At 43.7% G+C, this 25201-nt stretch overlaps 1 protein-coding gene across 1 annotated transcript in view; it reads right to left on the bottom strand.

Moving 5' to 3' along the window:
- The window catches only part of cntn5 (contactin 5), a 586736-nt gene that overhangs the window by 46923 nt on the left and 514612 nt on the right, over nucleotides 1–25201 (bottom strand). Inside the window, exons 11-14 of the mRNA XM_084320137.1 lie at nucleotides 24773–24902; nucleotides 16673–16817; nucleotides 3779–3906; nucleotides 2672–2847 (exon numbers count right to left, since the gene is read on the bottom strand). Coding sequence (XP_084176263.1) covers nucleotides 2672–2847; nucleotides 3779–3906; nucleotides 16673–16817; nucleotides 24773–24902 — 579 coding nt within the window. The remainder of the gene's footprint in view (nucleotides 1–2671; nucleotides 2848–3778; nucleotides 3907–16672; nucleotides 16818–24772; nucleotides 24903–25201) is intronic.

Below are 25201 nucleotides of genomic sequence, written 5' to 3'. Positions count from 1 at the left end.
TTAGCGGGTGGGAAGCCGGCGTGGGTGGGTCCTGGTCGTTGTAAACAGCGACTCCTACAGTTCAGTCGGGGCGCCTGCACAGCAAGGGAAGGATCTGGGAGAGGTAGTGTGACCTTCCACACGTTACACTCTCCCATTGAGAGTCTGCGCTGCCAGGTGAAAAGAAGCGGTGGGCTGGCTACACATGTGTCGGAGGAAGCATGTGATAGTCTCCGCCCTCCCAGACCAACGGTAGGGGGTAGAGTACGCAACAACCAGGAAGGGGATTGGGAATTGGCATAACGACTAACAATGGGATGGGATAAAAACGGAAAAAGAAGGGGGAAAAAGATAATAAAAAATAAATAAAAAAAATGCGTTGAAGATGTGAACTACAAAAAGTCAGTTCTCCATTCATTTATTTATAATAATTTTTCTCACTTTTTCTGTATTTTTGCTCCCATCCCTATTTAGTCGTTATGCCAATTCCCTTCCTGGTCGTTGCGCGCATTGTCCCACTGTCGGCCTAGAGAGGGTATAGAACTACCACATGCCTCCTCCGATACATGTGGAGTCAGCCAGCCGCTTCTTTTCACCTGACAGCGAGGACTCTCACTGGGGGAATGTAACACGTGCAGAGGTTCACACTATTTCCCCCCCCAATCCCCTCCCTGCTGAACAGGCGCCCCGACCGACCAGTAGGAACCGCAGTTTACAATGACTAGGACACATACCCCGCCAACTTCCCACCCGCTAACACTGCCAATTGTGTTAGTAGGGACGACTGACCAAGCCGGAGGTACCGCTGACAGCTGGATTAGATCCCAGAGTCTCTGTGGTGGTAGGCGAGTGCATTCTCCACTGCGCTACCCAGCCACGCCCAGTTCTCCATTTCTGTTAGGTGTCTGGCTTGTATTAAACCACATCATTTATTTATTTATTTATTTATTTATTACGTGAACCAGATGTACCAGCTAGCACAGTGAAGCTTCATTGCTGCCTGTGCTTACAATCCATTTGAATTCGCCCCACTTTAACGGAATTCATCAAACTAGTGATAAATAAATGAAAAAAGTGAAAATGGAAATTAGGAAAACAAATAATATCACAATAAATCCAATATTTATCCGTAATAATGTACGCTTAGCCATCCTTTCCTGCTCTTTAACGGCTCAGTGTGTTTAATCTGACAAATGTAATTAAAATGGCATAATACATTACTGTTCTCCTGTGGTAGTGATGAAGTGTAGTAAATAAGTCATATGTAACACATGCCCCCCCCCCCCCCCCCCCACCCACCCTCATAACAAGCTTAACCCTTTACTACCACACTACAGAAGGTGGTAGTGAAAGGGTTAACCTTCTGTAGTGTGGTAGTGAAAGGGTTAACCTTCTGTAGTGTGGTAGTGAAACGGTTAACATTGTTTATCTGCACCTCACTCACTCTAAATCAATAGCCTGTGTTTATTCCTTATTTCCTTTTGAGGAAGGCAATTTAAAGCAGTCCTACGTTGCATTTTTCATTTTCACATAAACTGTCGAACAATTTCCCATGTGCTGCTCAGCAGAGGGAGATAAAGGCAGAGCCACATCTTAGAGTTGCCCTGAGAAACCTCGGCCGGCGCTGTGGCGTTTGTACAGGACTGCTCGGGAGGGGATGAATCTCTCCAGACATGGGCCGGGGCTTATCTGTCTCCTCTCGTAGACGTGATGGACATGATTGTGCGATTCACTACGGGTCTTTAATCACGATGACCTCTGGGGTTTGCGTGACCTTTAAAGGGATTGATTCTCATTCAAGCTTAACAAGCCTTTGGGGCGTAACAAGGCCGTGCCTAAAACCAGCGGCTGTATCTTGAACCACTTTAACGCCTGTGACAATGTAGATAGACTTATTTATTTATTTATTTATTTAGTAGTTTTATGTTAAACAGGTTAGAATTGTACAAGGTTAGTATTGTTGTTTTCTTTCCCTAGGACCTGGCCAAGAAACCGCATGTAGTTGTAATGTTACATTTTAAGGGTTAGGATACATTTCTTTCTTATTGTCAACATAACTTTGCATTGTTGTCCAAAAACAAATCAAATGTCAGTATAATTCATCTTAATAAAGCTTAATAAATATAGTTTTTCCTGGAACTACTTTATGAAGTGACAGCGATCGATTCGCCACGGAAATAGTTCCGGTTCAGGCAGACTCGAGGCGATCGCTGTGACTTCATAAATGAATACTGGGAACGACTAGGATGCTTGTGTTCATCACAGTGATGAACAATACCAACCGAAAACAAACGGTACGGCTCTGTGACTTGTTTTGAATGGAACAATGGAGTTCTATGACATCTGGATAGAATCTGGTGTTGGCTGGACGTGAGTAGAAGAAATCCATTGTTGGTTTTGGTCTTTTCGTAGACTATGTTGACTATAAGAAACATATTAAATTACACCAACCTTATCCTTTAATCAAATGAGAATAAGAAACATCTTGACACAGAAAACGAGAGTAGGATAGACAGTGTGTGTGTGTCTGTGTACAGTATGTGTGTGTGAGTGCATGTGAGACAGAGAGAGAGAGACATTGTGTGCTTTCATTATCAAATAAATAATAGCCATCTGGTCCAACAGAATAATTGTATACTGATGGATGTGTACCTAAGGCCAAACGGACATTACATTCGATTGAGCCTCTTACTGTTTGGATATGCTCAAAGTGTCCGCCGTCCTGTTGAAAGTTGATGGGCCGCTGGTTGAGGAGCCACTGGAAGCTCACGCCCAGAGACGTGTCGTGTGTGGCCCTGCAGCTCAGGACCACGCTCTCCCCCACCGTCACCTCCACCTTGCTGGGGCTCAGATCCACACGCATGGCCTCTGGAAGCACAAAGCTGCTGTCCTGTCATCTCAGGATAACACGAAGCTAGCGCCAAGCAGCCGCATTACACAGAGTGTTATCTTTACCACGTCAGATACCCATGTACCTGTCGAAATACTTCCTAAAGGTCAGTGAAGTCCACGACCACAACACCAGAGGGAGTTCCACAAATCACGTTCAACCCAGATTCGGCTCAAACAAGGGACTAAACACGTTTCGCAATTATGCCACAATAATGTGGAACGCCCTACCCACAGCCGTAAAGGAATGTGAATCCATACCCTCCTGTACATGGCTGCAATTAGAAACTGGCCCCTGTAAATGTCAAAATCCCCCCCCCACTCCCCCACCCCACCCAACCCCCTCTAATGTACAGTTTCTTCCCCTTCGGATTTAAATTTTTTATGGTGTTCTCTCTCTTTCTTACACAGTACCGTATATTTGTATGTCATAATGTCCTGATGAATTGAAAATGGAGGACCCTTATGTAAACAAGACTAAAAGTCTTTTGCAGTTGTTTGTATTGAGCTGTACTGTATTCTACCCATACTGCAATCTGTTAATAAAGTTTTCAATCAATCAATCAGATTCATGACAACTAACTCATAACACGGGGCAGACCCCTCATCTGTGTCAACACGCATTCCCCGGCTCATCTGACCCGGAATGTGACCATCTACTCTACGAGTACTGTAACAATACACAATGATAAAAGTGTGCCCTTGTAGAAATGATCTTGAATGTGAAAACCTTCACTCCATGGTTGAGCGACCACAGTAATCCCCCCCCCCCCCCCCGTGCGGGCCCCCCTGCCAGCCAGAGCAAAAGGTGATGGTGTGTGTGGAGGGGGGTATGACATTGGGGAATGTTTACTGGTGGCTGGATTGTGCTAATTTGGCAGAAAATAAAGCCCCCTAGGGCATCACTTACCTTTTACCCATAGCATGGCAGTCATCTCTGCCGAGCCAAACTGATTCTCCGCCCGGCACACGTAGTTCCCCTCATCCGCTCGGCTGGAGTTAACGATCCTCAGAGTGCTGTTCCGTAACAACATAATCCTGTCACGAAGGACACCAGGATCAATACTAGAAAAGTGCGCTCCGTAGAGCGCAGATCTCCACCAGGCGGCGGCGGTCAGACTGTTTGTTCGCTGTGTCCGCCTCGTCCTCCGAGGATCACAGGGTGGACACAACGGCACGCGAGTAGTTCAACAAACTTTGGGGATGCAGGAGCCACACACGTTTCTTGTCTCTCTCACACACAAGAGCAAACAGAGCATATTTAACAAATGCAGAGACCACAATTACCGGTATCCAAACACACTCGCACAACATACACGGAGATCCACTGTCGGGAAAGAAAAAAAAACTGTGTTGACAGGTTGACAGCTGGCAGTAGCCTACACATTAGTTATTTACCATTTGTTCAGGCAAATCATGACATTATGACAATGAATGAATGATGAAGTAGCTGTATGAAACACAAATTACATTCACTGCCATTTGTAGGCAACGTGTGCAACCCATATTAGGTTGGTATAGTTGCACACCTAAATGTATTTTGACAACGAAAATCGGGCTCTAAGCCAGACATATTCCCACTAGAATGTAATGTAGCCCATAATGTAAACAGTAGTCATCTGAGCCTGATACAAAATGCACCCGATAGCAACTAGAGAAAATGTTATTAGTTAATTCACAAGTTCAGCCCACACCAATGACCACACAGATATAAAGATATAAATTAGGCATCGGACGGCCCGAGGGATTCTTCTTTTTTGCTTCAACTTCAGAATGTTACCTTTCAAAAGAGACCAGGCTCATGCATGTGCTATAAGTATAACGTATAAAGCTAAGCTTTGCAAAAAAAGTATGCAGTCATCAAAAACAAAAACAAAAATGGCCCCATTTTGGGGGTGATGCTTAACTCATTGACTGCCACGCTGTTTTCCCATCTTTACTCAATGGCGCCAGCGTTATTGACCATTTTCGCGGTGTATGCGGACCCATCGTGTGTTCTCTATTATAGCTATGGAGACAATAGTATGGCTCATTTGACAGGCATTGTTTATAGTCCAACATTGACAAACCAGTTAATTTCTACATACTTTAGTTTGTGCGCTATCGCCCCTTTCCAAAATAATCCAGTATTTTTTTCTAGATCGCGAGACATGACGTGTTATATGCATATGCCCAAATCGATCGGGTTGCCTGCCTGAAACCTATATTATTTCCAAATCAAAGGTATATACCATATATAGATGTCGTTTTATGAAGATGCATCATTACCAAAAGCATGTTTTAGGTTCTGTAAAAGACGACGCTGTGATCGATACAAAAGCATGTTTTAGGTTCGGTAAAATAGAATAGACTTTACCTTAGAAGGTCAGAAGGTGAGGCGGTTAGGTGGTCGAGCGGAGATTGCGTTCGTCACCAGCCCCGGAGCCGAGTTGGATTTGCCTGTTCGAATCCAGCTCACAGCTCCGGGGTTGTCACCAGCTTGGCTGGCCGTCTGCACTGATACAATTGGCTGTATCAGAGGGTGGGAGAAGCTGGCGGGGTGGGTCCGGGTCGTTGTAAACAGCGACTCCTACAGTTTGGTCGGGGCGCCTGCTAAGCGCGGATTGGACGTGAGAGGGATAGTGTGGTCCTCCCACACGCTACGCCCTCTCAATGAGAATCCGCGCTGCCAGGTGAAAAGAAGCGGTGATTGGCTGGATGTGTGTCGGAGGAAGCACGTGGTAGCCTCCACTCTCCCAAATGATCTGACTGTGGGGGGTAAGTGCGCAGCGACCAGGAAGGGGCTGGGAATTGGCATACGACTAACATTGGGATGGGGAGAAAATCGGCGGAAAATGGAGGGGGAAAAAGACCAAAAAAAAAAAAAAAAAAAAAGGTCAGAAGGTACTCCAAAATGAATAATCCCAGTAATCCCATCGCGATCGCAATTACTTGTGTATATTGGGCATGGCTATCATATGGGAAACAATAGGTTTGAGGCGATCAAATCTCTGACCGATTGCTGTGTCCTGATTCCCTCTGAGGGGGAGGAGTTCCTGCAGCCAGATTCACAGAGAGAGAAAGACCCAGAGACCAGATACCCAGTTCAAAAGGTAGGCGATACTGCCACCTGGTGGGATTCGATCGTCATTGCAATTTTAAACGTAGGCAGCTGTACCAGGGAGACACAGGGAGGTCCACGTGAGTGTTTAGAATGGGGATCAAAGGAAAAATATCAAAGGATCTAAAAACAAGAAAACTCATTATTGGCGCTCAACGGTTGGCGACGAAACACGAGTATTCTCGTTTTTGGCTGCCAATGAGTTAAGAGGTTAAAGCATTGATGCAGACAGCTTGGGGAGGATGCACTTGGAGCTGTGTGCTCCTGGGCAGGTGCACTCAGTGGAGATTGGATGGGGACAGAAAGGGAAAGGGGACCTTTCAAGAGTGCTGCCTCTAACTAGTCAGAACAGCCTCTTAAAGGGGGACGAGACTCCGTTAGCCTACGACCAGCCTCCCAATGGAGTGGCCTCAGTGGCCTGTAATAGACTCGGTGGAGTGGCCTCAGTGGCCTGTGATAGACTCGGTGGAGTGGCCTCAGTGGCCTGTGATAGACTCGGTGGAGTCGCCTCAGTGACCTGTGATAGACTCGGTGGAGTGGCCTCAGTGGCCTGTGATAGACTCGGTGGAGTGGCCTCAGTGGCCTGTGATAGACTTAGTGGAGTGGCCTCAGTGGGGGAGCTGGGCACTTGCCCAATAAGAGTATATGCTATATAGTAACTAAGGGACAGAGACCCCAAAATGTGTCCATCTTACCGCCAATTCTGTCTGATTAACAGGAGCGATATCCTACTGGAGGAGGGCGCGGATAGTGTATTTGATTAGAAATGCATTCAAAAAGGTGCAGGGGTAGCGCGATGGGTAGTGAATTCTGAATAGTGAAGGAAGCTGAGAAGGCTAGGATGAACATAGCTTCTGAAGTGAAGTTGGTGTGGGGGGAGAAGGGGGTGGTGCGAAGGAACAAGATAAATGAGGGTGTCAATGGTGATGGGGAGGCGAGGACTGGGTCGGGTCCTCTGGAGGCCTTGCAGGAGGAGGGATGTCTGGGAGTGAGAAAGGGCTGGGCAAGGGGAACCGTGGATTGATTTAAACATGAAATGCATACCACTGAGATAGATTAGGACCAGAGGGTGGTGTAACATACGTGGAGGAAATTGTGAGAGAAGGTGATGAAGGAGGCGATGGTGGGAAGGTCGAATGGCGGGAAGGGGAAAATACATTCCAGGCTGTCCAGTAGGAGCTGAGGGTGCTATGTTCTAGACCATTGAGGATATATAGACGGGACTGGTGGAGGAATGGCAGGAGGGACGGGTTTACTAGAAGATGAGAAGAGAATATGATGGTACTGGAGTCGGGTTCCGGTCTGCGTGGGGAGCCAAGGCCAATTTCTGGAATTGAAAACGAGAGACAGCATCAGAAATGGAGTGGCCGGGGACGTGTGCGGAGGATACATTGGGGTGTGAGGGATAGCCAGGTTAGACGGTGGATGAAGGGGGAGATGTGAATGGACCGGGACTGATTAGTATTAATGATATCAACTACAGCGGAATTGTCATAATGAATGAGGATAGATTGTTGGGACTATGAGATGTGCCGCTACCACTACCGGGTATTATTTCGGGGAGCGCTGGTGATACCATGCTGTGGGGGAGCTTAGAGAACCCGGGGGCCACTGTTGTACCCCCCGAATCCTACAGAGGGGGCTGCATCCTTATAGAGATCTATGTCTTTGGGCTGGGATATGAGATCATCGTAAAATAGCTTGACACCATTCCAGTGGAATAGAAACAGTGCCCACATGCGGAGATCCTCTAGGCATGCATGGTTCAACACCACCCTGCTGGACAGCTCATGGGCTGCTGATGCCAGGGCCAGGAAGTGGGCTATGAACAGCCTGCCCTGAGGAATGACATGCATGGTGAAATTGACGTGGCCAAGGAGTGAAAGGAGGTCGCGTTTGATATGGATGGGGGAGGAGCGGAACCAGACTATGACGCTGGACAGCCTGGCTAGTTTGTTGGTGGGTGATGAGGCTCCTCATTCTAGCCTTGTTAGTGGGCGTTCACATTTATCTGGGGTAAAAGGGGACTGGAATACTGAGGTCATTGTGTTGAGTCTGGACGCAGGGGGGGAAGAGGGGGGTTGATGGTTAGGAAATTGCCAAGGAGGTGCACAAGTTGATAATTGTTCTGGCTTGGAAAGGGTATTGAATATTTTGGAATATTGAATATTTTGCATTAGAATGTAAACCTGAGAATTGCTCCTTTCTCACTCTATATGTATATGTTGTGTCTGTCCACTATGTTGTTAATTTGTCATCCCCCCCCTATGTAAAGCGACCTTGGGTCCTCTGAAAGGCGCTATATAAAACAAAGTTATTATTATTATTATTATTATTATTACCACCTCACGCCAAACAGCTGCCAAGATTCAGGGCTCAGGATGTTATGTCAACCTTCGCCAGCCACGCCCCACTTTCTTAATGTAGGCTACAGTATGTCATAATCTATGGATGAATAGTTGAGGGAAAAGTGTGGGGAGTGGAGGAGGCGTGAGGGGTGGAGAGATCAATTATGAACCGCTTCTTACCGGAATATTTCCTGGTGGCTATGCCTATGAGGCTAATGCGGAATGGTTGGAATCAGGGTGAGGTGAATGGACCTCATGAATCCTGCTTCCACCTCTTTCCGTAACAGCTCATCCAGTGATTGTGGCTCGTAAAGTGCGGACTGCAGGTTATTGCAAATGAACATGAAGTGGAGGGAAGTGATATGAGACCAGTGTTAAAACCAAACTGCAGACCATGTAAGAGGAAATTAACAAAAGGCTACCAGGGTGGTGCAATAGTTCAGATGCAAGAGCAGGCACAATGACAGGAGTGGACAGGTACTTATTGAAGTTATTGCACATCTGTCGCTCGGACTGGTGGAAAATCAGGCTGCCGAATTGTACTGACCAGGTGCAGATTCTGGGGGAATGGAGGTGGAGCTGAGGTTAGGACCTGTGAGTGACAGCAGGGGGAGGTGGAGCTGAGGTTAGGGGCCGGGAGTGACAGCAGGGGGGGGGGGGGGGGGGGGGGCACAAGGGGAGAAGATGTGATGGGGCTGAGGTTATGGGGGGGGGGGGGGGGGGGGGGGCACAAGGGGACACAAGGGGACACAAGGGGAGATGGTGAGGTGGAGTGATTGTATGAGTGGCAGATGGTGCAGAGAAAATAGGGGTGGATAACACTCCAGCGCTCTCCAGTATGTGCGCTGGTTCCACTGTGCCGACCTGGCCGTGCGACCTGGGGTTGAGGAGGAAGGGGGCCATGGGGTGGAAGAGGGGTGGCTTGGCAAATCCCTGACCCTGGATTGTGGGAAGTCCATATAGAGGTTCAGGAAATCCACAAGTGTTGATTGATGTATTGGATCAGAGTATGGAGACCTATATTTCTTAGTTTCCTTAGAGAGATGAGACAGGGAGCAAAAGAGAGGGGATATTGAAGGGGATGGCGTGGGATAATTGAGCGAATGGCAAACCGCCACCAGAACCACACAATAGTGAATTCGGTGGATTGGTTTGTGGAACCGTGGGGGATAGAGAGGGGCAGGCCCAGGGTATAATGGGTATAAATGGGCATCCAGTGTGTGGGCAATGGGCATCCTCCCAAAATGCATGTAGAATATTTAAACTATGCTTATATTTAGATCAAATGCTTTATACATTATGTAAACCTTATTCTTACATATTGTAGGCTATTCATTATTACTTTGACATGCTGTCCTGGATTCGGTCAAAGAGAGAGAGCGACAAGTAACGTTAACTAGCTAATGTTACATTAATAAGAATTTCACTACCCAGTGGAGTTAACGTTAGCTAGCTTGACACTTACAGACATGATAGAAGACTTGAAAACTTGATCTCTGGAGATAGAGCTCTGTGTATCTAGATAGTGTCCTTCTCACACCTGTTTTTCCTCATTGGGCGGATCAGAAAAGTTCCTTCAAACTCTGTCCTGATGGATGTTTAATCTATAGTTGATGTGTGCTGTTCACTCAATCATGGGTGCACATGCTCATCTCCCCAGTAGCTCCCCTATCAGCTGCAGACAGATAGATATATCCACATACAAACACACCTGACCGATTACATGATCCGCCTGGTGGAGATAATGAGTATGAGAAACAAAATCATGTACGAACAGTCAAACTCCCATTCAGTCTCACAGTTAGCAGTATGTATACTGATACGACTGTGTATTTCTTTTTGGATGCCTCTAGTCATTCTGCAATGGTAGGAGGCAAGTGAAAGAGGACGGCTCAGAGAGTCTGTAGCTTTACAAGTGTTATGACCCTGGCTCTGGGGGAAGCAACATACATGGACACAAGCAGCGCACTGATCAGATAACTTTGTAGGAAAGAAAGAAAATCCAAAACAGGAAGTTGTTTTAGTGAAGAGGAGGTTCACGTCAGGAACAGCGTTGCTGTTTAACCTTCAGTAAGACAGTGAAGTGGGGGGGATTGACCAACCAGATGCTGATTCCAATCTATACAAGATCAATCAACAATTTAAATGCATTAATGAAACAGATTTCCAGATACCGTTAAATAAGCCAATCTTAAACAGGATTAAAACAGATGCCATTAGGAGTGATAAGGATTAAGCTAATGGAGGACAAGTGTTCGATACAAAAACTAAAAAAGAAATGTCCCTTTCACGAAAGTTCTGGTGCCAGGTCGGGAAAATAAATATTACATTTACAAAACAACACATTATTTTCTGATAAACCTTCATTTCAATTAAAGTGTAATGATTGATTATTTGTGTCCCTATAGTAGCCCATATGAATCGAATAAACCATTCCATTATTGGAATCGTGACTTTATTAAAAGGCAATTGCTTTTGGGGATGAATACATTTTCTTATCAAGCCCTACTGTATGTAATAAATGTGTCATATCTGTACCAAACAAACATACAAACAAACAAACAAACAAACAAACAAACAAACAAACAAACAAACAAACAAGGAAATAAATAAGTGGCGCATAAATCTTGCATAGTGCTCATGAAAGTATGTGTCAAAAATCCACGAAAACGGCAACACTCAACGGAATGAATGTAAAAAGCTGTCAAACCGAGACAAGCATATCACCCAGCTGTCCTCGTGAGACACTCAAGTGTAATGGAGGGGTAAACAAATCTAATAAAGCTAAGATAAACAGCAAGCCCACCATTCATATCTATCCATCTACCGGGTGCTCTCTCTCTCTCCCACGCTGACGGGTGAGAAAGTTACCGTGCAATGTGATATGATATTACAATTTCATCCTCACTCGTCAATAGCGCAAAAAGGAAAGTGCTCCACGTCAGATGTGATGACAGATAAGCTCTGACTGTACTCCACACGGCACCGTAAGCAGGTGTGTGAACAGATGGCCGTAGCGTGTGGGGATCCAATGGAAGAAACGTAGGATCACTGTTCTACAGTGTCTATACTGTCTGGTCCTTTCATTTAATTGAATACATTAATTTATATATAAATATTAAAATGTGCTTGGACTACACAGTGAGGATGTGGGGATGAATATTTATTTTCATTTAATAAATACATTTTCTGCCAAAACAAAACAATCCAAGTCAAAGGAGACAAGGAGGATGGGTGAGGGTTGGGGGGATGTTCTCGGTGGGCTTTTAATTTGATTCAAACTGTTTGGCATTCCTGTTTACAGCACTAAGCCTCTTCATCAATCAGAAGGTGATTGAAATTGTCAGGCCGAAACTCATACAGGCGTGACAACATCTAGCCACACATTCAGACTGGAGCCAGGGCACATTTTTCAAATTAGGGTGGGAGTCCACATCTGACAAGGACACAGGAGGCAGGGAGGACACATGACATGGACCGTTGGACATGTAATATGCAAATAAGCAAACCTGAGGAAAGTCTGAGAAGAGATGGGTCTGTAGTGTACTATAGGGAATTCACACTGATGAAGTATCACCTGAAAAAAACACTTGATAAAATAACACTTGGAAAATATGTTCACACGCGAGGTAATTCTCACGAGCCAGAGCGCAAGAAGTAAAGCGGCAGTCTAGTCTTTATGTTCCAACATAAGAGCTATTTATGAGATTGCCGAACGACGCCGTTCATTTGTCCGTCTCAAAATAAAAGCTTTTTGGGTTTCAATTGAGTCTTCTGCAAAGGGCTCAAACTAATGGGATTAATACGTTCTGTTTAGGAGACAAAAGCCCCAAACATTAGCGGAAATCCATGTTAATTACGGACCTTCATTAAGTCAGCACAGCTGTCAATGTCAGATAAACGCCAAGCCGCTTCGATTCCACCCCTGCTTTTCTCCCCAATTCAACTTCCCTCCACCACAAAGGTCTCTCTTCCTCTCCTCTAGAAGTCACCCTGGCCGAGACACGGAAATGCAAGGCCCCTCATGTTTATGTCTGCCGTGCCAGGGAACGATCATGTTCCCAGAGACAGTAATGAGTAGCAGTGACTGCCTTGAAGATACTGAACTGAACACAGTTCATAAATCATTCGCCCGCTATATATTCCAATAATTGATTTTTATAGAATTTCAAAGGCTATGAGATCTCTTTACATGTAAATGCGCATTGCTGTGTAGGGAGGCTGTCATATCGCTGTGAGATGTTGCAGTTTAAAGCCCAGATCCGTGATCCGAACATTAAGCAAATGGTTAGCCACCACGAGGAGAAAAAAAAAGAAGAGGAAGAATGCGGAGACATGTGTTCATTCCCCAGTTGACTGCCTGAACTCGTGATACAGGGACTAGATAACACACACATTCACTTTTAATTGTCTACACTGTAATTGGCTGAAAGAGGTTTGTTTATGTCGGTAATGTTTGTAAACAGTCCAGTAAAACAGATCTACAGTATATTCCAATTTACAATGGGTTAATAACGTTCCAAATATAGCATTATATAATATATAATATTTTATAGCATATGCAGTATACAACTAAAGTGTTACAGTATGTGAATATACTGTAGGTTGGAAATATATTAACACAATGGGGACGAACAACGGATATATACGTGTTTCGATTCCACCCGTTGTGGACAGAAGCACGGATATATCCGTGGCAAGTTGTTTTGGCTTTTATTCCATTTTAATAACCTATTCAAGGTCGCCGAGCTGCACTGCAGGTTTACCCTACTCTTTGAGAGTAAAGTGCAATACCGGCCAGATCCTCTTAGGGGCGCTATCGCGATAATGCAGTGTGCCCTGTGGCTGAACGGAGCATTATTTTATTTTACTTTCAATGGAGTTTTCAGTTAGCTGGATTTTGGATGTGCAGCATGTAGCTTGGATTACGTTTTGGATTGCGGATTTCACTATGCAATAAGGGGATTTATCATCAGCCAATGGACATATCGATCTACCAGATGGCAATCGATAACGGGGAAATGCTCGGGGGATCCAACCGGCTCATGGTAAGATCTTTTTCACGTAAATTACAGCCCGATCGAGCCTTGTTATGATACGATACGATCGGCCTATGTGGCTACTTAGATGAACATGGTTATTGGTAATCAATAATAAGAAACAACGTCCCCCGCCCCCCCCCCCCCCCCTTTCATGCATACATGCTCGAGGATTGTGCCGATCATATGCAGTTTGAGTTTTAACTGTAGCATCTGTATAACGGAAATGCCATTGGATATAACGTTAGCAGCTATTAGCCCTTTATCTCGCCTTCCAGGAAATATACTAGACCAAATGCCGTATAACGCTTATATTCACGGCGCTATAAAATGAGAACGTATTGATGAAAAAATTATTTCTTTAATCCATTTTGAAGGGACGGTTTATGGTCCCAATTGACAATGAGAATGGACAGATAGCAATACTATAAAGTATAGATTTAGCTCTACAAACAGCCCCAAGTCTGTTTACATTTGCCGTTTACAGAAGAAGTGTAAAATGTTTGGCAGAATGTAATAATTTATTTACATGAATGCTGAATCGAGATTGTGAGGAAACATAAGATATGTGTACAAGCAAACAGTTAACAGACAAACTGTTTTGTGGGGAACGATTACTGTAGGTGATTACTTTGCCGCCATTTTGGTGAACCATTATCTGGGCTTTGACGGTAAAGACATGAAAACCTTGAAAAACAGGTCAAGGTGTTAGAACAGACCTCTCCTCGGTCTGTGGTTACAAAAGTGAAAAATACATTTGTAGGGTTTGACAAATATCTCAAACACCCTATTGGATCCATACAAGCCATAGCCATTCATCAACATTTTAGAGCACATTCACTGACTTATCCCCATCCATCATCTCTACTGAAGTTACCATTATAGAAAATAAATTCCATACACAACATTCAACAGTAAGCATTTAATACATTTTTTATTTTTGTGTTATTATTATTTAAAGAAAAATGTATATAGTAAATAAATATTCAGCAGATACAGTATACAGATGAAAAACTGCCATGTTCAAATCTGAAATGCCCCATTTCCAAGTCAACTATCAGTCGGTACAGTGAGATTTTCCAACAGCCTATTCTTTTTAAAGGAGAGACACTGGAAGGAAGATCTGATTATCAGCCGCTCGGGTTTTGAATGGATTGCTGAATCTTTGGCTGATAAACAAAGGTCTCGCTCCCTCACTCTCAACTCGGAATGCTCAGCGGTGACTGATAATTTTGGCGCTGTCGCTCAGTTTGATTGATGCAGCGCGGCCCCCACTCAGGCTCTCTAAGGCAGAGAGATGTTTCTCATAAGACATGATGCATCAAACGGCATGAGAATTCCAAAATGCAATTGTACGTTCTTGAGTTGTCAGTGTCCTGGAGGAGGGGGGGGGGGGGGGGGGGGGGGGGGGCACGGAGCCTCTGTGAGATCCTACAGTGTTTTATTTGAGCTGTGACACTCAATTTCAGTTACAGTAATGAAAAGGTGACTGGTTAAAACAAAACATCCAAACAGCCCTGTCGAGGGGCTCCAGCCAGAATAGCAAATCTAGAGAAATGTATCGTTTATGTCACATGGAACTGTAAAAAAAAACTGATTTGGTATTTATGGAAATACGCTCTTCCTGCCTACATACAAGGAAACTGTAAAAGAAGGAATGGTCATCACGTCATAATGCCAGCATTGTATGCTCTGCTTGGTGCAAGACTTGTCAGTTCTATTGAAGCCTGTATTAAAACTCTAAATATAAAAGCTGAGGAAATACTTATCAACCAATATATCAAACGTTAGCTAGTTAACAATGCAACAAATTGCCAATGATTCTGACATATGAGGAAAAAAGTTAACTGAATAATAACTGCAGTGGCGGCCGGCCGATAGTGGGCGCTAGAGCGCCGCTCTCCCTGGTTAAAGAGAAGAAGAAGAAGAAAATATATATATATATATTTTTTTTAGAGCCCTAGAAATAAAATAAACATGTTTAAAATGAATAATATTTACTCATTTTAAGTATGTTTGTGTTTCCAATGCACAATATAACGTTAATATATCAAATATAAATAATAGTTTTTCATTCACAGGAAGTCACTAGTAACTACCTCTCAGGCCGGGGCGAGACATATCGCGCACAGCAGGGCGTGCACTGGTTTCATCGCTGTATCCTCGCAGCCAATCAAATAGGTCAACGCACGTAACGCACTGTGCGTTGAAATATGATGTAATATGATGGAAGCCGGGCGCATTTTCAAGCGATCTATATCATCTAAGCAAGCAGCGTCTATACTTTCCGTAGCCGCATTTCTCGGAGACGCTCTAGCCGCATTTCTCGGAGACGCTCTCTGATTGGCCGACGTCAGTTTCTACACTGGTTTAGTTACTCTTCGAAGTTGGTTAAGGTTTGTCTTAGAGCATGACGGCAAGTTCTTTCGACGGTTAAGCTTAGGCACTCTTTCAAAGTTGGTTAAGGTTAGAGTTTGTCTTAGAGCAGGGCGATAGAACGCCAGGTAGTTTGCAGGCTGTTCGATGCGGAAATGGGCAAGGACACAGCTCATCACAGTACTTGTGTTGTGGTGCCTAACCTGGCTAACAAGAAGCTATTTGGCTAGCTGGATGCAGTCTGGACAGTGGATATACATCAACAGTCTGGGACTGTGGGACAGTGGACATATACACTTTATCAAGCCCTCCTGGACCACGTTTCAACTAAACAAAGTGAGTTAATGCGGTCTCTCTCTCTCTCTCTCTCTCTCTCTCTCTCTCTCTCGCTCTCTCTCTCTCTCTCTCTCTCTCTCTCTCTCTCTCTCGCTCTCTCAACACAGCGTGTTGTTGTTGAACTATAACATTTAATTTCGCCGCAGGTGACGCATAATGGATGAATGAATGAATGGTAACTTGTTTAAAATGACAAGATATATATATGTGTTCATTATTGGATTGATCATACGTGTACTAGTGTAGTATGAATGAACTCGACTTAACGTTGGAAACAGGGTAACGTTATGAGTCAGTATTCGCTTGGTCAGCTGTCCGCTTGCCCCCACCCCCCACCCCCCCGCACCCACCCAAATGTAGTTCACACCGGCCGCCACTGAATAACTGAACTGAATGTTTAAATGACCATTCCTAAATGGAGGTGATTCCCGTTTACACACTACATGGTGATGTGATTACCCTTTCCTTGTCAACTTTTGTGGGGAAATGATCTACAGTACTTCCAATAATTGGCAACTCCAACCAATCATAGGACATAATCTCTGTACATTCAGCCTGAAACAGAAGTAGTAGAATTTAAAAGTGTAACCAAAAAGTTACCTTACCTTTTACCAGTCTGTATCCTTCTATCGCCTTTCTTCCACGTTATCCTGGGTTTCGGCGATGCTCTGGGCTTGCATTCTAGAGATATGGCTTTCCCTAGCGTGGCGATTACCCGCACAGGATTGGTGTTAAACACGGGGGGTGATGCTGTGAAGCACACAATCACACATGTTTAAGGTCTAATATCTGTTTAGAAGAAAAATACAATAAAACCACGTTCATATCGGAGAGCCATATTTCAAACCCATCGTTCATACCGATTAAAAAAAACGAGTACACGGGTGAATTAATCAATGATATCTAAATTGTGTTCATTTCTACACCTAATCTACTGCACCTAACCATGTTGAACGGCTCTGTGTGTGAGACAGGCCTCTGCACTTTAGCTCATTTAACTGATTGCGCTGGGCAGCTGCCAGAAGGGAAATGATTTCCTGGCATAATGTAAATGGTAAATGGTAATGTGTAATGAAAATAATTCTCCCACCACCTAGATTCAACTGTGGCATTTGAAAGTAATTATTAGCAGAACCGCTAGAGGCTCATCTTGCTGACTCAAATGTTGAATTGGTCAAATTATTTCCATGGCATGTGTCGCGTCAAAGTGTACACGCATTAATCCACATGGGGCATTTCATAACACTGAAGAGTAAACCATGTAGCCTACCTGTAACCTGATCATTTGTCTTAACCGTGCTCTGTGCCAAAGCAGAATCACCAAAACTGAGCATCACAATGACTGAGTATTCTATTCTGTAGCTAACTAATGTTTACCATATAATAATTTTGCCTACTTCAACTCTGGTGGTTCACATGGAAGCCTAATAGAAACTCTGTGGGTTTATCTCAGCCCCTATTTAACCAGGCAGGCAGCCCTACAGTAGAAGGTTAATTAAGAATACACTATTGTTTTTTATGGTGATGGGTCGTCTTTGGGCTAAATTAGCAGAGAATTCTTTTTTTAAATTGTCGTGGGGTCGTGTGTACAGCTTTATTAGTCATCCATAGGCTGCAAGGCTTTGTCGGGATTCGTTATTCAAATGTTGAGTGAGGCTCTGTAGGGTGACATTATAGATGATGACAATTCAATCCCGGCTCTGGCTAACGGCCAGACCCCATCCGCCCGCTGCAAACCGCATGTCTGGGAGCAATGGCAAACTCATGACAGTGGCAGAGGTCCCTGAAGACATGAAACCCAGCAATGGGAAAAAAAATAGAAGCTGTTGTGGCTCTGTGTGTCCGTTTTAATCAAAATAGTACGAGCCTGGCCTCCAGCTGGTAGAAGGCTGCACCCCCCTTATGCCCCCCCCCCACCAATGCCACCGCCACCATTACCATTACCAGCACCACTATTAGTACCACCATCACCACCATTACTATCACCATTATTACCACCACCATACCACTATTATCACCAACACTATTACCATCAACACTATTACTATCAACACTATTACCATCACCACTATTATCACCAACACTATTACCATCACCACCATTACTATCACCATTATTACCACCACCATACCACTATTATCACCAACACTATTACCACCATTACCACCAACACTATTACCATCAACACTATTATCACCAACACTATTACCACCATTACCATCAACACTATTACCATCAACACTATTACCATCAACGCTATTACCATCAACACTATTATCACCAACACTATTACCATCAACACTATTACCATCAACACTATTACCATCAACACTATTATCACCAACACTATTACCACCATCACTATTACCATCAACACTATTATCACCAACACTATTACCACCATTACCATCAACACTATTATCACCAACACTATTACCATCAACATTATTGCCACCAACACTATTACCACCAACACTATTACCACCAACACTATTACCACCAACACTATTACCATCAACACTATTACCACTAATATTATTACCACCAACACTATTACCACCAACACTATTACCACCAACACTATTACCATCAACACTATTACCACCAACACTATTACCATCAACACTATTACCACTAATACTATTACCACCAACACTATTACCACCAACACTATTACCACCAACACTATTACCACCAACACTATTACCACCAGCACTATTACCATCAACACTATTACCATCACCACTATTACTACCAGCACTATTACCATCAACACTATTACCATCAACACTATTACCATCAACACTATTACCATCACCACTATTACCATCAACACTATTACCATCACCACTATTACCACCAGCACTATTACCATCACCACTATTACCACCAGCACTATTACCATCACCACTATTACCACCAACACTATTACCACCAACACTATTACCACTAATACTATTACCACCAACACTATTACCACCAACACTATTACCATCAACACTATTACCATCACCACTATTACCATCAACACTATTACCATCACCACTATTACCATCAACACTATTACCACCAACACTATTACCACCAACAATATTACCATCAACACTATTACCACCAACACTATTAACATCAACACTATTGCCATCACCACTATTACCACCAACACTATTACCACCAACACTATTACCATCACCACTATTACCACCAACACTATTACCACCAACACTATTACCACTAATACTATTACCATCAACACTATTACCACCAACACTATTACCACCAACACTATTACCACCAAAACTATTACCACCAATACTATTACCACCAACACTATTACCATCAACACTATTACAACCACCACCACCACTATTACCATCACCACTATTACCATCAACACTATTGCCATCACCACTATTACCATCAACACTATTACCATCAACACTATTGCCACCAACACTATTACCACCAACACTATTACCACCAACACTATTACCACCAACACTATTACCACCAACACTATTACCATCAACACTATTACCACTAACACTATTACCACTAACACTATTACCATCACCACTATTACCACCAACACTATTACCCTCATGACCATTATTACCATCAACACTATTACCACCAAAACTATTACCACCAAAACTATTACCACCAACACTATTACCACCAACACTATTACCATCAATACTATTACCATCAATACTATTACCATCAATACTATTACCATCACCACTATTACCACCAACACTATTACCATAACCAATATTACCACCAACACTATTACCATCAATTACCTCAGGCGCCTAAGGAAGTTCCAAGTCAGCCAGAAGATCCTTAAGAACTTCTACTCATGTACAATAGAGAGCATCTTGACCGGCAACATCACCTCCTGGTTTGGGAATAGCACTGCAAAAGACCAAAGCAGACTACAAAGAGTGACACGTTCAGCCGAACGCACAATTGGAGGGGGGCTCCCCACCCTCCAGAACATTTACTACAAGCGTTGCAAGGGCAAGGCTAAGAGAATCATTAAAGACTCCAGTCACCCGAACAACTGCCTCTTCGAACTGCTGCGGTCAGGCAAGCGATACAGGAGTCTCAAGGCGAGCACAGAAAGACTCAGAAGTAGCTTCTATCCCCAGGCCATCAGGCTGCTAAACGAACAATGAATGAACACTACACAACAACAACCACCAAACGCACATAGCACACACATCCACACGCACACACCCACTTTAAACAAACACACTGTAGCACCCACTCCACACACTTTATAGCACACACCCACTTTAAACAAACACACTGTAGCACCCACTCCCCACACTTTATATTTATGGATGAAGGATTGCACTACAACTCGTACACCTTACTGTAAATTGTACCTAAAATTGTACCTCATCCCATTTCTGCTTTGCACTAGATAGTACTGTACATTAGTACACTGCATAGTATTGTGTATTGTATATTATATGGTAACTCAGAACATTGTACATATGTCTATACCGAACACTGTGACCTCATTTTCTTCTTCTAAATTCATGCTATATTATGTTATTATGTTATTTGATACTATCTTGTCTAGCACAGTCTCTGGAGCGTAACAGTAAGAAGCATTTTGTATGAAAGTATTCTGTACTTCTGTATGACAACTATTAAAGAACTTGAACTTGAACTTGAACTTGAATACTATGATGACATGTCATCAGCTTGTGACTGCAACTTGTTCCTATTCGCGGACGACTCAGCCCTGCTGGTCTCTGACAGGAACAAGTTGCATTCAAGGGTACTACGACTATGCTTGCACCTCATGGTACAGCACCTCAAAGGCACTAAAAACAAGATTACAAACATCACAAAACAAACTGGTCAGACTACTGCTTGACCTTACTCCTAAAACCCACCTCACCCCTGCCCATTTTGACAACCTAGGATGGCTTAGATAGATGACAGAGTACAGCAACTTGCAATGGGCCTGGTCTACAAGATACACTACACCACTAAGGTACCCATGTACATGTCAAAATACTTCCCAGAGGGAGTTCCATAAATCATGTTCAACCCAGATTCGGCTCAAACAAGGGACTAAACACGTTTCGCAATTATGCCACATCAATGTGGAATGCCCTACACACAGCCGTAAAATAATGTGAATCCCTACCCACCTTCAAAACCGCTATTTGAAACCCTGTAAATATCCAAACCCCCCCCCCACCCAACCCCCTCAAATGTATATACTCTCTTTTAGAAACTCTGTCTCTTAAACAGTACTGTATATTTGTATATCTTGTATGTCATAAATGTCTGGATGTAACAGTACTGTTTATCTGTATGTTGTGTATGTCATAAATGTTACGATGAATTGAAAATAGGGGACCCTGATGTAAACAAGACGAAAGTCTTTCTCTGGTCTGCATCCCCTTAACAATTGTGTGTATTGAGCCGTACTGTATTGTACCCATTCTGCAATCTGTTAATAAAGTTTTCAATCAATCAATCAATCAATCAATCAATCAATCAATCAATCAATCAATCAATCAATCAATCAATCAATCAATCAATCAATCAATCACTATTACCATCACCACTATTACCATCAAAACTATTACCACCACCACTACAACCACCCTATTACCACCACCACCACTACTACAACCACCATCCCCACTATTACCACCACCACCACCACTACAACCACCATCCCCACTATTACCACCACCACCACCCCCACCATCACCACTATGACCACCAACACTATTACTATCAACTCTATTACCATCAATACTATTACCACCACCACTACAACCACCATCCCCACTATTACCACCATCACCACTACAACCACCATCACCACTATTACCACCAACACTATTACTACCAAATCTATTACCATCAATACTATTACCACCACTATTACCACCACCACTACAACCACCATCACCACTATTACCACCACCACCACCATCAACACTATTACCACCACCACTACTGGATCTCCCAGAAGCCCACCCACCCCACCCCTAATCTGCAGTTTTTATTTATTATTATTTTTTTTTATTATCTTTTCCCCCCTCCTTTTTCCGATTTGTCTCCCATCCCACTGTTAGTCGTTATGCCAATTCCCAACCCCCTTCCTGGTTGTTGCGCACCCCCCCCTACTGTTGGTCCGGGAGGCCGGAGACTATCACATGCTTTCCTCCGACACAGCCTGGCAGCGCAGACTCTCACTGGGAGAGTGTAACGTGTGGAAGGTCACACTACCTCCCTCCAGATCCCTCCCTCGCTGTGCAGGCGCCCCGACCGGACTGTAGGAGTCGCTGTTTACAACGACCAGGACCCACCCACCAGCTTTCCCACCCCTAACACTGCCAATTGTGTTAGTATGAGCGACCAGCCAAGCTGGTAGCAACGCCGAGAGCTGGGCTCGTGCCTTGCCCACTACACCACCTAGCCGCACCAATCTGCAGGGTGTTATTAGCAATGTAATCTGTCCTGGTGGTGTTTGCTTGTAGACATCTCAAAAGGACACAGTCCAACAGGAAGAGCCTGAAGAGCCTGGGGGGGGGGGGGGGGGGGGGCGGAGCTACGAGAACATCCATCACCACCAGATTCCAAAGATCTTTCTGACTGTTTTCCTTTCCAGGAGGGCGAAGGCACTTCCTTGTCATCTCACATGAAGCGTATTAGAATCTAGGGTTTTCTGGGTCATCAAGAGACCACAAAAGAGAGTAAAAAAAATAATAAAGGAGAATGAGTTATTTAACACTGTGCGTTTATTGATAATGTATGCATCCTATTGTGCTTCACGAGGCCCATAATTGAAAACAAGACATTTATTTTTTCCGTCCCCCTGTTTGTAATCATGTATTTAAAGTGGCAAAGAAAGGGGTAGACAGAATGTAAATCCAACTGCCCCTCATGAAGGGGGGCTATGGGGGGAGCAGGGGCTATGAGGGGATATGGGGTGATATGGGGGGAACGGGGGCTATGGGGGGAGTGGGGGCCGTATTGGAGCTGACAGGGAGAAAATAGAGTATCAACACAGATGAGTTCCAGCCCTCCCAATATTTCTTCACATCCTCAGGGCAGAGATAGGAGTGTAGTCTCACTCCTTTTTAGTTGGCTTTTTGCTCAATGAAAACCTACAGTAAAATTCAAGTGCATCCTTTTTTATGCTATACAGGTGCTATACATTCATATTTACTTTTAGTCATTTAGCTGACACTTATATACAACGCGACTTACAAGTTCTGTAGGGAGGGTACAACTCTGGCAGCTAACGGTAGGCTAAGTAACATTGTTTGTCAAACAGTGTCGAACTTGAGTGCTATAGTCTTGAGTGCATAGTAGGTAATAATATAGGCAAGGTAGATGTATTTGTAGAGTGCATAATAGTAAAAGACGCTACAAAATGTTCGTTTACATTTTTTTTATTTTAGATATTGATTGAAGAATCAACTCTGTGAAGTGCAGAATTGTGTTTTTAGTCAACGATGGAAAATTGGGCGGGTTTTGGCCGACTGTGGTGGGAAGTTTGTTCCACTTTGATATTCCTATAGATACCATTTCTATGTGGAGTAAAACAAATCATTTATTTCAATTTTTTTTTACAATACATCCACAGAGATTTTTAGAAAGGTGCAGAATAAAAGCATTATTTCCCCCCCAAACAAATGATTGATTCATTAAAGAAATTTGGTGGGTCCAAAATGTATGTTGTTGTTATTTCTTTTACATTTAGCAGAGATGTATTCTCTCCCTACTTCCTATTTCCCCACGTGGAATGTACCTGACTGGATGGCATGCTGGTGGTCTAGTGCGACATCTAGTGGGTGAATGTTATCTATAGCACCTTTAAGGTAAAATAATTACCTTTAATTTGGAAATATTGTTTGTCTCACAAAAGGCACGAGACGCACACATGCACATAACTGCAGAAAACAATGCCTGCAATTGGTACATTTGGAATACATGTTGTGTATTTCTGTGTTCTCGGTACAATGAAATAAACATTCACTGTGTCAGGTGGAAGCTGCGGATGTATTTTCCCCTGATGTTTGTTCGCATAACTATACCATCATACACTCTGAGGCGCATATTTTCCAATCTCCTCAGAATATGGACAAAGTCCTATAGGTTTTCTTCAGGTTGATCTATGCCGACACCTCGTTGAATACGGACCACGTTTGGGTGAAATCAGGCACCGGTGATTGAATACGACCACAAGGGTCCTTCTTTTATTCATGAAAACAACTGTTTGGGTGAAATCAGGCACCCGTGATTGAATACGACCACGAGGGTCCTTATTTTATTCATGACACTATTTGGGTGAAATCAGGCACCATTGATTGCCAATCAGCGCATCTCCCAATCTCTGCTCTCTTCTCCTGCATCTCTATCTGTCTCGCCCTCTATCAGCAGGTATAGCTTATTCAGAGGCCAATAAGCCATCAGCGTATTTCATTCTTTATTTGGAACCCAGAAATAAACCAAAGTGGAAAAGCTACCCTTCCACAACAAAAGCAATTTTGTGCCCATGACTATTGCATCTCATTGACATTGATCTGTAGCAGAGCCCCATTACAGATAAACTAGCTGCTAAGGTTTAGGTGTGAACTTCTGCTATGATCTTCATAAACTCAACGGAAAAATAGAAGAAGGGTACGAGAAGTGATTCAGAGATATAGCTACTGTACCTAGAATCTTGAGTTCAGCGTTGGAGTAGATGGCACCGTGCTTGTTCTCAGCGACACACTGGTACATTCCAGAGTCCGCCGTCTGCACTTTATGAATGGTCAGCTCCCCATTCACTATTTCAAATCTATTCTGTAAAAGACAAAACAAAGGTTAAACTGAGGTTATCTCTGACAAATTTAAATAAAATTTAAATAAAAACATAAGTACAATTTAATAGCAAAAGCTACGAACTTCAAGGCGGTCAGGTGGTGTAGCGGAGATTGCGCTCGTCACCAATGCAAGAGACTGCGGTCTCGACTCCCGGAGAGTCAGCATTGCCTTGGCTTGGGCTGATCGCTATACTAACTCGTTTGGCTGGGTTAGGGGGAGGGAGGCCGTTGGTGGGAAACTGGCGTTGTGGACAGCGACGCCTACAGGTCAGGTCTGGG

This window comes from Notolepis coatsorum (genome assembly GCF_963971535.1).
Source record: "Notolepis coatsorum genome assembly, chromosome: 1".
NCBI classification, from domain to species: domain Eukaryota; kingdom Metazoa; phylum Chordata; class Actinopteri; order Aulopiformes; family Paralepididae; genus Notolepis; species Notolepis coatsorum.
Note: the sequence above shows the minus strand (reverse complement) of the source record. Positions and strands in the feature narration are given on the sequence as shown.